The sequence below is a fragment of the Penicillium chermesinum genome (genome assembly GCF_028974085.1).
Source record: "Penicillium chermesinum strain IBT 19713 chromosome Unknown utg000009l:1.0-952002.0:1.0-954369.0, whole genome shotgun sequence".
NCBI classification, from domain to species: domain Eukaryota; kingdom Fungi; phylum Ascomycota; class Eurotiomycetes; order Eurotiales; family Aspergillaceae; genus Penicillium; species Penicillium chermesinum.
The window spans coordinates 233,363-245,903 of record NW_026695319.1 but is presented as its reverse complement, the minus strand read 5'-3'; the positions used below and the strand labels follow the sequence as shown (position 1 = coordinate 245,903).

The window sequence follows — 12,541 nt, the reverse complement described above, 5'->3', positions numbered from 1 at the left end:
ACAGCTCCCTCCAAAAGGGTTCACTGCCCGTTATCGGTGATACCTGATATATAGCCTGATGGAAACCTGTTCGTACACACGTCTTTTCATCTGAACGTTCGAAACTCTCGAGGCCACGGCCATGCCGCTTCTCGATGCCCGCGATGCCCCATCCTACGGAACCATTTCACGGGAGGAGGACTCTGCATATGAAGAGGAACAGCTGCTACAGAATCACCATGAGACAGACGGAGAACTGAGTGACGGGCTGGACGAGGCACAGGAGGGTGTACGCAAGATCGAAGCCATAAACATGACTTGGACAACGCGGTCTTTGATGATTGCTTATTGCAGGTTCGTGTCGTCTGCCTTGGTACCATGCCATGCATTACTGACCCAACTGAAAGTATATTCTTGATGGCCTTCTGTACTTCGTTGGAAGGCCAGACTGTTGCATCATTGTCAGCGTACGCAACCAGTGCTTTCAGTAAGCATTCGCTGGTGTCTACTGTACTGGTGATTCAAAACGTAGTCAATGGTGGGTTACACAGCATAGAACGGATTCAGATCTTTCAGTCAGCTAACTAAACCTTCGCTTGCCAGCCGTCATCAAGCCACCGATGGCGAAGATCGCCGATGTGTTTGGTCGTTTCGAGGCATTCTGTCTCAGTATCCTGATCTATATACTTGGTTATGTGCAAATGGCCGCGTCGAATAATGTGCAAACTTACGCCTCCGCTCAAATATTCTATGCTGCCGGGTCGACAGGCTTGCAAATTCTGCAGCAAGTATTTATTGCTGATAGCAGTGATTTGTTGAACCGTGCATTTCTCGCCCTGTTGCCGGAATTCCCGTTTTTGATCACTGTCTGGCTGGGCCCGACAATCGCGGACGCGGTACTTCGGTCATCTTCGTGGCGGTGGGGCTATGGCATGTGGGTTGTAATCCTGCCTGCTGCATTTCTCCCTCTCGCGCTCTCGCTGTTGCTGAACCAACGGAAGGCCCGGCGATTGAATTTGATAAGGCCTTCTAGGCGCAAGCGCAAGCGGAGTCTCGCTGCTGTTATCCGAAAGACGTGGTATGACTTGGATATCGGTGGACTCACCCTCTTATCGACAGCGGTCACTTTGCTCCTTGTGCCTCTTACACTGGCGGCGAACACCAAACAGGGATGGCAAACTCCCAGCATCGTCATCATGATGGTCCTCGGTCTGGTCTGTTTGGTCGCAACCCCGCTATATGAATCGTCCAAGAAGCTAGCACCGAAACCATTACTTTCTTTGCATTTGCTCAAGCAACGAACAGCCCTGGCAGGTTGTGCTTTGGCTTTCTGGTACTTTAGTAGGTATTGATGGAATTTCCCACCACGCACAACGACTAACATCTCTTGAAGTGGCATTTTACTTTTCCGTTCAGCCGTATCTCAACTCCTACCTGCAAGTTGTTCAAGGATACGATGTCGGCACCGCCGGCCGCGTCACCCAAACATTCGCTTTTACCTCAACCATTGCCGCGTTTGGCGTTTCGATTTTGATCAAATATACCCGTCGATACCGAATCTTTGTGACTATCGGATGTGTTGTCTACATGGTCGGCATAGCGCTCATGCTCCTTTGTCGCCAAGAGGGGGCAACACATTTCCAAGTCCTGGGCACCCAGATATTGGTGGGGTTCGGCGGTGGTCTAGTCAACGTCCCCGTTCAGCTGGGCGTGCAAGCCTCTGCGAGCCATCAGGAGGTCGCTGCAGCGACAGCGATGTTCCTTACATCCATGGAGATGGGTGGAGCTGTTGGGGCTGCAATTTCTGGCGCAGTCTGGAGTCATTTGATCCCTCGCAAGCTGTATCAGTATCTTCCTGATGAGGTCAAGCCTCAGGTCGGTGAGATTTTTGGGAAGCTCACAAAGGCCCTAGAGTACCCTATGGGCTCTCCGGCCCGCCATGCCATCAACCGGGCCTATCAAGAAACCATGAATCGCCTTCTCACCTTCTCCATCATTGTTACTATTCCTCTTATCCCCTTGAGCCTCATGATGACGAACTACAAGCTTGACCAGGTGAGACACCGTGACCCCGAGCCCATAGTACTTATCTGAAGATTACCACTGACCCTGAGCAGATGAGCAATCGCCGTAACGAAGTCCATGTTGATGAGCACCCACCACCTCTGGAGGCCGAATCAGACCTTAGCCCCCACAAGCATATATAAGGACTCGCAGTTCCTTGGGTCAACTTACGATCCATGCATGATTATGATTATACGACTTGTCTTCAGTTCTTGTCTTCTTTGAATCTTGTTTCTTAGATTACCCATTGGGTTTGATTTTCCAGCACAGATCATCCAGCACACCAGCATTCATGTTTCGCGCGAAGCCCTAGTCATTCGCATTTTTTCTTTTGAAAGCGGGCTGTTTCAAAATCCCTACTTGCATCTGGCGTTGTTTTTAACACGGTATACATACCAATGCATGCCTTGGTGTACCATGCGATTTGATAGACATGATCCAAGATTCCAATGAAAGCTTTTGGTCTACGGTTTAGGAGAGTCCAGTGCCCCACCTATCCTATTGAAGGCCTTCTCCACTGCTGAAACGTATTGTATCCCACTCATTTCTCGGTTATCGCGACATTCATCTGCACGGAGATCAGGTTCTTGCCTTTGCCTACCTATGGCGGACCAAGGATTGGTCGCTGGTCAGCAAGCATTCAGATCCTGACTGCTCTTGCAGGCCTCATGTCTCACAGCATCTGTAGGCAACAGTCCACTCTCAAAATAGTGCCCAATGACAGTATCGTCCTGCCTAAGTATATGATTCGGTGCCCTGAATTTGTCTTGAAACAAGAAAGAACAGGGCGCCTAGGACAACGGCCAGTCCCGTGACGGATCTCCCGTGTTGGGCCCCCGCCATTCGAGGTATAACACTCGCCAAGCCAATGGGGGTCTGCCAATAAACAATTAACGGTTTTCCCGCTCGAAGGCCAATTTCCAACATTGTCGTATCCGAGTCGTCAATCTACGATACTTCCCCCGTCTTCTGCCTGGAAGCACTTCCACGGACTCTTGATTCGCAGGAGAATCCCCGTTGAGCCTGAAGGCTGGCTATAGAAATCGCTTCTAGCAGTATCTTACCACACGGATGCCTGGCTACTTACGCCTTGGGGATAAGGTGTGCTGCAGGTACCTGCATATCGCCGCATGCATGCATCCTTTCTTTAGGATCTGGCGATGCGCGGCGGCTGGCTCAGATATGGTCTACGGTGCCAACAAGTCAATCCTTCCTAGTAGCAGATGCACTCTTTGGTATGTGACATGTGAGGAGTCTCAACCTTAATTCAGGAACTCAAGTGCAAGTGCAAGCTCAAGTCCCTGGCGATGAATCGTGGAGGGTTATTGCGGAGACATTCCGCGAGGTTAGATATAGGGGGAGGGTACTTTTGCCATTAGCGCAAATTCCGCCACCAAAATCGAAAAGCGTACGAAGTACTCCGTAGATGAGCAGGGCGGTGTGGGTTCGGATAGCCCCTGGACGCGGATAGAGAAGGCTTAGAACCCGCCATCCGACCAGGAGAACGCCAGTCAAGCTCCGGAAAGGGGCGTTCTAGACGCATGTGATACTTCCCGCAGTTCTTGTGCTTCAGTGGCTGCTGTTGCGGCTCGAAGGCCTTACTCTCGGCACTTTGAGTGGAGGCCATGATAAGTCGGCTTAAATCATATGACACCTTAACATTGATGCAATTGACAATTGGTTGGATACGAGGGTCTGGCGCAGGCTTTGCTCGTTCAAAGGGGGGGGGGTGGTCGCTAGGCGGAACTCCGTAGCTCATGCCGGGGCTTCAATACTGCTTTTATCTTCCCGGGGGGTTGTCCCGCTTTGTGCTCTTCTCCACTGGGATTCGGGGGGGAGCTTAGGAGCTTGGGAGCTTCCCACGAAGACGTGAAGAAGGTTATTCAGAAATCGTCCGATGCAGCGAAGTAGCTAGATACGGCCAAGTTACCCAGTAGGCAGTACCGCTGCAGAGAGCCACGGGCGCTTAAAAATCGAGGTCTTTGATACGGAACCTTGGCATGTTCCGTACCGGTTAAAGAACTATGGGCTCTAGAGTAGGGGGGTTTCTGTACGAGATGCGGACCCGCCGGGTTAGCATTGGTATCGGAGGGGAAAGGGGGTTAATTAAGAGCACAAAGAAGAGAACTCGAAAATCGGTGTCTTATCTTTTTTTTTTTCCCTTTTTGCTTTTTGCTTTTCTTTTTCTACGAAGAGCACGCGAAAAAGCTAGAAGTCGGACAATCAAAGAAGCTAAAGGTACAGTAATTTTGTACGGGCGGCGTATCTCACGAGACTGTCTAGACTCCAACTTCGCGGGTGTGTGCCCCATCCAGTCCAGAACCACAGCTCTTCCTCCCTTTCTATCTTTCAACCTCCCTTCCCCTCAAACCCATCCTTCTCCATATTTCTCATCCTCGTCGACGCTTCGCCTCGGAGCTCACAATATGGTTGTCGCTACCATCAAGTAAGATGCCCCTCTCCCTGCCGAGCGCTTCCCCCTCCTTTGGGCTAACCCCGACCTTCCAGGTGTGTCGTGGTGGGGGACGGTGCTGTCGGCAAGACCTGTCTGCTCATCTCCTACACAACCAACAAATTCCCTTCTGAATATGTCCCCACCGTCTTTGACAACTATGCCGTGACTGTCATGTAAGTCCCCCCCTACCTGGAGGCGATTCGGTGCCGGCCTGACGAGCCCAAAAAAAAAAAGAGAGAGAGAGAGAGAGAGGAGGAACCGGAAAGCACAAAGGCATCTTCCAATAAAACTGACGCTGCGATTCTCCCATGCAGGATCGGTGATGAACCTTACACCCTTGGTCTTTTCGATACGGCCGGTCAAGAAGATTACGATCGTCTGCGCCCGTTGTCATACCCTCAGACCGACGTTTTCCTGGTCTGCTTTTCCGTCACGTCGCCCGCTTCATTCGAGAACGTCCGAGAAAAATGGTTCCCAGAGGTTCACCACCACTGCCCCGGTGTCCCGTGTCTCATAGTCGGTACCCAGACCGACTTGCGCGATGATGCCAACGTGCGCGAGAAGCTTGCCCGCCAGAAGATGCAGCCGATCCGCAAGGAGGATGGTGACCGGATGGCCAAGGAACTCGGAGCGGTCAAATATGTCGAGTGTTCTGCTCTGACACAGTACAAGCTCAAAGACGTTTTCGACGAGGTAATTAGCTTTCCGGTTTCCGCAATCATGAATCCCTATTCCTATCCCAGTGTCCGGTATCTTCTCCCGCGGCACACGGAACACGGACAATTTTTTCGGACCACTCCTGGATTCGTGTTCACCGCTAAATGTGCGATACAGGCTATTGTCGCTGCTCTCGAACCTGCGCCAAAGAAGAAGTCCAGAGGCTGCCGCCTGCTGTGAACACATCTTTACGGCAATATTATTTTTCACAGGTTGGTTCCCTCCCCTTCTCCACAAGGCCCTTGCTTTTTTTCCCCGCGGCTTCAATTGACCGCTTGCCTCCGTGCGACCTGCAGATACGATGGAATGAACCTGCTTTGTTTTCTGAAATCTCTTATCTTATTGGATCAGGCACATTCATTGGGGAGCCGGCATTTGGGATATGGAAATGGATCCTGTGTTTTATGGGTTAGCGTTACTATCTGAAGCGATTTGACCGCGTTTCAACCCCGATGGTCTCGGCGACTTCCCATTTGTACTCGATCTGGCGATCTCCCAAAGAAACCCCAACTTGCTTTATAATTCCCCAAGGTTTCCTGCTCCTGGTCCGTCTGCCCGTTTTATTCTTCCTCGCCGACTTTGCTTCCATCTCTGTCCTCCACGGAATTCCCGACTCGTCCCTCTTAAGCGCCCCTGGATCTCTTTTTTCCCTTTCTCTCCTTTACGCCATTTACTGAAGCTCCAGCTCCCCCTCCCTTTCTCACTCCCGGACATTTTTATCTCCATGCTCCTCCATGCGTTTAACCTCTTCTCATCGTCTCTCGGCGTTGGACGTCAGGGCGTCGTGTTTTTGGCTGGCCGATGAAACCTTTGCCTCGTTTCTTCTTTACACCTCGCTGCGAAATTCTTTTCAACCTCGGTCTGCACTTCGGAAGTATGAATTTGAGCTTGCTGCACTTTTTCTGCCTGTCACCGATCTGGATTTCCCTGCATGCCGGTTTATTTTCCCCTCTCATCTAATTTTTCTTATCTTCCAGGCTGCTGGCCTTTCGAGATAAGCATTCTGTCGTCATCTGCTTTACACGTGCTTTTCAAGTAAGCAATTATCCTGGATCTTAGACCAATGCAGAAGATAACCCAATGGATGGATTCTTTCACGGATTGAGCTTTCGTAGATGGGGGCAGGTGTTGGGTGTGGAGCTCCGAGAAAATTAAGCATTTCGCCCACATTCAGGGACTTGGCAAATACCCCAGATTACATAGTAGCTAACATAGTCAAAAGAAAAGAAAACAGATTTGAGGTGGACATCTCTTCATTTCTCATTCTCCAAGACTACAATCATGATACTCGTATATGCATATTTTGAATCAACCGCCCGGTTTACAGTTCGTCCTTGCCAACCTTGGCCTCGTAGGCCTCGGCAATCTCGTCCTTGCGGCCATACCATCCGCCCAAGTTCTCCGAAACGCCAGACTTGACCATGCTCGTGATAATCTCGAACGCAACCTGGGCCGCGGCAAGCGCTGTAGTCTCACCCTTGTTGTCATAAGCAGGGGAAACCTCCACGATATCAGCACCCACGAGGTTCAACTTCTCCAGCCCACGCAGAATACGAATGAACTCGCGAGTCGTCCAGCCACCAGGCTCGGGAGTACCCGTACCAGGCGCAGTCGACGGGTCCAACACATCGATATCCACAGACAGATAGACCGGCTGCTCAGGATCAAGACCGGTACGCTGCATGATAGCATCCACAACACCCATAGGACCCAGCTCGTCAATATCATCCGCATGAACCCGAATAAAGCCCTGCTCCGGTCCCGGGTTCGTATAATCCCCATCATCAACCCCCGTCAAGCGGGTGCGCAGTCCCGCGTGCGCAGAAGTAGAGTTGCAAATCAGTCCCTCCCGACTCGCCTTGTGGAAGAAGCTCCCGTGGTTGAACTGCGTCTGCTCCGACTGCCAGTACGCCGAGTAGCGCACGGGATTCCACGTGTCAAGGTGCGCATCGAAGTGCAGCACCGTAATCGGCTTCTGGTAGATCTGGTACAGCGCGCGCAGCGCCGGCAGCGCAATGCTGTGGTCACCACCCAGCGTGACGAGCTTGGGGTGGCCCGCGCCAATGCTCTTGTCGCCTTTTGGCGCCGCGTTGACCGTCTTCCGCGACCCCAGCTCCAGGAACGCCTCGTACATTTGCCGCTCCGCCAGCCCGTTGTCGAACGGCGTGATGGGGATATCGCCGCAGTCGGTGATCTTGGCCCACGACTGGTACGGGTTGATCCCGGCCCGCGTGTTGTAGCTGGTGCCGGACATCTGGCGGGCGCTAGCGGCGCGGATGGCGCGGGGCCCGAAGCGCGCGCCGGGGCGGTAGCTCACGGCTGTGTCGAAGGGGGCGCCGATGACGGCGATGTCATAGTGCTCGGTGGGTTCGACGAGGCACTTGACGGGCTTCAGGTGGGCGAAGCTGGCGATGCCGGAGAAGGACCACTGCGAGGGTTAGAAGGATGTTCTTTTGGCAATTTGACCTTGGAATTTGCACGGAGTCCTGTCCAAATTGGATATTAGATGCTGGTTCTTCTTTGTACGTACCTCCTGATCCCACTTCTTCAACAATTCCTCACGCTCATGCTCAGGCACGACCTCGGTATCGCCGTGGTGAGCGCACGCTACAGCAGAGCCGGCCAGAGCCAATACGCTCAACAAAGACTTCCAGGCAGGCATGACTGGAAATTGGAGACTGAATGGAAGGAGGGAAGCATGGTCTTTTTTTTGGCGGGGTCGCCACTATATACTGGCTCTCTCCGCCGGACTTCCTAATCAGTTGAGCTTTATCGATCTAAAAGGAAAGAAGAACAGATAGAACGGCCCCGCATGGCACCCCCAGCCAATCACGCCCGTTGGTGCCGCCAACCAATGACTACAGTCGTGCAGACTTTCCCTTCTTGGCTGGAACTCCTTCGCTCTACATCCTTTTGTCTTATACCATGCGTCGTGTTGTGGTGACGGGACTAGGTGCGGTAACGCCCTTAGGTGTAGGTAAGTGGTCACTTTCTTTTTCGTCGCGAGGTTTTTCCACCGACGGTGATGCGGCGTGGGACAGAAGTAGATGCCGATGAACTCCTGAAGCGACTTGTCAAGTCCAGCAAGCTTGCTGGGCAGCTAAGAGGCTCTCTGGTCCTGCCCAGAAGTGAGCACAGAAGGGCCCTCGGCCAAAATCTCGAGGGGTGCTAGTTCTCCACTTCTGGCAACCGCATCGGGAAGGATTGAACCAATGGCGGGACGGCCCAGTGCTTCTGTGGACTTGACATCGGATGGCGCTGCCTTGTTTGTCGGTTCTATGGATGATCGCATGGCATTCGGGGAGGGGGCTTTGATTGTTTGTTTCTGAGCTCGGAGCTAATTGAAATGTTGGGGAACTATAGGCGTGCCTCGCACTTGGAAAAGACTGCTTGATGGTCATTGTGGGATCGTGAATGTCAAACATCGAGATGCACGTTTTGCGGAGCAGCCATGTCAGATCGCAGCTGTCGTGCCGCAGGGTGCCATGCAAGATGGGGGCTGGATCGCGTCGGAATGGTTGAGTCGCGGTGTAAGTATACCCGGTACAATACGATCTTGCATTCAGGCTATAGTTTCTCATAAGATTTTAGGATGAACGCAAGATGGCTCTGTTTGCCCAATATGGAATTGTTGCTGCTGAGGAAGCACTGAACGATGCAAAGTGGAGACCATCCGAGTTTGAACAGAGAGAAGCTACAGTACGAGGCTATGGATCATTCAGTCTTCATCGAGTATCCAGTGCTGATTGAGCAACAGGGCGTCTGTCTTGGATCGGGGATTGGGAACTTTGATGAGATTTATAATACCGTGATTGCATATGACAAAGGAGTAGGCGCTCTTACGATCGAAAGTCTTTCCGATACTGACGACTCCCAGGGCTACAAAAAGGTCAATCCATTATTTGTACCTAAGCTATTGATCAACCTAGGGGCTGGCCACATCTCTATGAGGCATGGCTTTATGGTAGGGTAGAAGTTTGTCACGGTCATACCTTTGCGCTAACATCATCAGGGCCCAAACCATGCAGCGACCACGGCATGCACGACCGGGGCCCATTCCATCGGCGACGCAGCAAGGTTCATTGCCTGCGGTGATGCGGATGTGATGGTGGCTGGTGGTGCCGAGTCATGCATTCATCCCTTAGCCATCGGCGGCTTCGCCCGTGCTCGAAGTCTAGCAACCGACTACAATGATGACCCAGAACTGGCTTCAAGGCCTTTCGATGCCGACCGCGCTGGCTTTGTGGTTGGCGAAGGTGCAGCAATGCTTGTTTTGGAGGACTTGGAGCACGCCCGTGCCAGAGGTGCTCGCATCTATGCCGAGCTTAAAGGCTATGGCTGTTCCAGCGATGCTCACCATATGACTGCTCCCAAGGAAAATGGTGAAGGTGCCTATATTGCCATGAAAAAAGCCCTCAAGCAGGCTCAGGTCAAGCCTGCGGCTGTGGATTATGTTAATGCTCATGCCACGTCGACTGTCGTCGGCGACGCCGCCGAGAATACGGCCATCAAGTCGCTTCTGCTAGGCCCAGAAGGCAAAAACAAAGCTTCTGAGGTGAATATCAGCAGTACCAAGGGTGCTATTGGCCATCTCCTCGGCGGTGCTGGAGCTGTGGAAGCTGTGTTCAGTGTTTTGGCAATTCGTGATGTAAGTGGGTCATAATGCTTTGGAAGACAGTATGACTGATTTGTTCAGAATATCATGCCGCCCACTCTTAATCTCAACCGGCTAGCTGAGGGCTTCGACTGTAACTACGCCCCAGGCAATGCCCAAGACAGGCAGATCGATGTGGCTCTGACCAACAGTTTCGGGTTTGGTGGAACAAATAGTAGTCTCTGCTTCACTCGGTTCCACGAGTGAACGAGGAGCCCCCCCAGTGAATGAAGAACATGTACGATACTTGTAATATATAAGTTGCCCTCCCTAGAATTTCCCATTGGAAAGATTTTCCAAATTCCCATTCGTCCTTCTCTTTCCCACTTTTATCTCCTTTTGCATGACGGAGATTGTACGTCCATCCTGTTTTTCTCCCTTCGACATTCAGTCCCATTACCAGCGCCCACGTGACTTGCTCCAAATGCGGAGCCCCAGCCCGTCCTTCGATCTCGAAACCCCAGGGCGCGACCGATCCCCTTTCTGTTCCACTGTTCGCGATCCTATCCGTACTGAATTGCCATCTAGCGACCTCTCGTGCCCCGAGAACCCCACTGCTGCGCTAATCATGGCGTCAAACGGGGATGCTGGCCGAGGTGAGCGCCACCCGATCTGCTCCAACGCGCGCCAAAGAGACCGAAGGCACTTTCGGTCTCAAATCGCATTGGGACGAGAACCTTGAAGGCCATGAGGCTAACTTGTCATCCTCGATATAGCGTCCGGAAGTCTGGTGGATGCTTCGGGCTACAAATTTACGGAGAAAGATACGAAGCCGGGAAAGATGAAGGTTAAGAAGACAGCCAAGGCTTCTACCAAGAAGAAGGCCGATGGTACAGTTTCATCTGGGATCCAGGACCAGGACGCGTACTAACGGACGTCTCCAGATGTGAAAGATGGCCCTGTCGACAAATCACCTAATACCTCCCCTCTGCCGAAGCTGGACAGCAAACTCGGAGCATATTTCCCGACCGGGAAACCGCGCGAAGACGACCTGTTAGAAACAGTGATCTGCAAGCATTGCAAGCGCCCAACTTTGAAACAAACCGCCCCAGAGCACATTCGTGGATGTCTGAAAGCCAAGCAAGAGAAAGCCCGTAAGAAGAAGGAGGCACGTGATGCTATCAACCGTGCTAAGAACGCGGATGGCAAGGAGGACGACGACGCTCGTGATAGGGTGGACGATGACTCCATGAAAGGTCAAAAGAGCGCGAAGAAAAGTGCAGTCAAGGGGACTGATGACAGCAAAAAAGGCAAAAAACGCAAAGCTGACGAGGACGACGGCAAGGAACCCAAGAAAAAGAAGAAGAAGGACGAGCCTAAGGCCAAGACAGCGAAGCCCAAGGGCCCTGTGGATGTTGAGAAGCAATGTGGTGTCACTTTACCTAATGGTGCGCAGTGTGCTCGCTCCCTGACTTGCAAGAGCCATTCAATGGGGGCCAAGCGATCTGTTCCTGGCCGTTCTCTCCCCTATGATATGCTGCTTCAGCAGTATCAGAAGAAGAACCAGGCACGCCAACAAAGTAAGTCGCGCAAACAATCCCATAGCTAAAACGGGACCGATGGGCCAAAGACACGGGGCTAACAAGATCACTTTTCGTTTTGTCCTTTTACAGAAGCTGCCATCGATGCCAACGCTCCACTCCAAGATGACATCGACACAAATGGCCCGGTGGACTCGGATGAAGAACGAGATACGGTCATGGCTGCGATTGCACGATCAAATCCAAGGCCTCTTGAGAGCCATACTCTCATTAGTTCGAAAACCAAATACCGTTATGTTCGAATTAAGGAGCAAATGCTTCATGCCTTTGGTGGCCGCGGCGGCGGGGGGATTTTCTCTACGGACGATAGTCAACAACCGCTGTTTGGTGGCAACATTTTCCAACCATTTGACCCGATGGATGTCTCCCAGTCCTACCCTCGAGCGACACCGGTGACATCTCTACCGATGGAACCAAGAAGCCCTCTGTCACGGTTTCATGAAGATCCAGCGACAAAATGATTTTATGACCCTCCTTCTCTCTCTCTTTTTTCCATGTTGCCAAGGATCTCTTTACGGCGTCTTTTGTGAATGCTGGCGTTTCCTGTCGCAAGAGCTTATGTGGATATCCCCTCCTTTCCCTTCTTCGAATTTTTTGTATCTTTTATATCCCCCTTCCTCTTGGCTCATTTTCTGTCGGCTTGGGGGCGTGGAACGGAGACGGGTCTACTCTTTGGGGCTTTGTTTTTGGTTTTTATAATGGTCATGACATGATACCCCAGCTACCAAAGCACACACACTCGGTTCAAAGTAGTTTGCAATGAAATGCGTTGAGTTCAAACCACGAAGCAGCCGCGATATCCATAAGTCCTAGTCCTTGCAGATTCCATGAGGGTTTGCAGCTATATCCGTGATTGTGTACCTACATAGCTCTGAGCCCGGAGCCCTGGAGACCCGTGATTGGATTATGTGATGCATCTGCCTGAGGCCGCAACGAGATAATCATCTTTAATTGCGGCGATCATTGTTCCTCGAGCCTCAGCCATAATGCGAGCCCACCTGCAATGCTCGGTGGAGCTCAGTATTCACTGATCAACCGACCTCTTACTTCCGCTTTGCTCAACATTCACATTGGTGTGCACCCGTCATCCTCGCAGACTTCCAAACCGCAATCATCACATCCTCGAACCTC

At 52.0% G+C, this 12,541-nt stretch overlaps 6 protein-coding genes across 6 annotated transcripts; 4 read left to right on the top strand and 2 right to left on the bottom strand.

Moving 5' to 3' along the window:
- Positions 1-121: 121 nt before the first annotated feature.
- mirC (siderochrome-iron transporter MirC) lies at positions 122-2,073 on the top strand (the record flags this gene model as incomplete). The annotated part of the gene is made up of 4 exons (XM_058479828.1): positions 122-333; positions 387-517; positions 583-1,320; positions 1,373-2,073. The coding sequence occupies 4 exons, from the start codon at positions 122-124 to the stop codon at positions 2,071-2,073; spliced, it is 1,782 nt and encodes a 593-aa protein (XP_058325351.1).
- A 1,345-nt stretch (positions 2,074-3,418) lies between these two features.
- On the bottom strand, positions 3,419-3,802 carry N7468_010532 (uncharacterized protein; the record flags this gene model as incomplete). The annotated part of the gene is made up of 1 exon (XM_058479827.1): positions 3,419-3,802. One exon carries the CDS (start codon positions 3,800-3,802, stop codon positions 3,419-3,421), a length of 384 nt encoding a protein of 127 aa, XP_058325350.1.
- Positions 3,803-4,469: 667 nt separating this feature from the next.
- cdc42 (Rho family GTPase CDC42) lies at positions 4,470-5,395 on the top strand (the record flags this gene model as incomplete). Its single annotated transcript, XM_058479826.1, has 3 exons — positions 4,470-4,489; positions 4,552-4,671; positions 4,813-5,395. The coding sequence occupies 3 exons, from the start codon at positions 4,470-4,472 to the stop codon at positions 5,393-5,395; spliced, it is 723 nt and encodes a 240-aa protein (XP_058325349.1).
- Positions 5,396-6,536: 1,141 nt separating this feature from the next.
- Positions 6,537-7,877, bottom strand: N7468_010530 (agmatinase; the record flags this gene model as incomplete). Its single annotated transcript, XM_058479825.1, has 2 exons — positions 6,537-7,643; positions 7,746-7,877. 2 exons carry the CDS (start codon positions 7,875-7,877, stop codon positions 6,537-6,539), a joined length of 1,239 nt encoding a protein of 412 aa, XP_058325348.1.
- Positions 7,878-8,140: 263 nt separating this feature from the next.
- Positions 8,141-8,387, top strand: N7468_010529 (uncharacterized protein; the record flags this gene model as incomplete). The annotated part of the gene is made up of 2 exons (XM_058479824.1): positions 8,141-8,188; positions 8,223-8,387. The coding sequence occupies 2 exons, from the start codon at positions 8,141-8,143 to the stop codon at positions 8,385-8,387; spliced, it is 213 nt and encodes a 70-aa protein (XP_058325347.1).
- A 40-nt stretch (positions 8,388-8,427) lies between these two features.
- Positions 8,428-11,871, top strand: N7468_010528 (3-oxoacyl- synthase; the record flags this gene model as incomplete). The annotated part of the gene is made up of 10 exons (XM_058479823.1): positions 8,428-8,532; positions 8,695-8,745; positions 8,807-8,914; positions 8,973-9,179; positions 9,228-9,863; positions 9,912-10,027; positions 10,398-10,465; positions 10,586-10,699; positions 10,754-11,389; positions 11,483-11,871. 10 exons carry the CDS (start codon positions 8,428-8,430, stop codon positions 11,869-11,871), a joined length of 2,430 nt encoding a protein of 809 aa, XP_058325346.1.
- Positions 11,872-12,541: the final 670 nt, after the last annotated feature.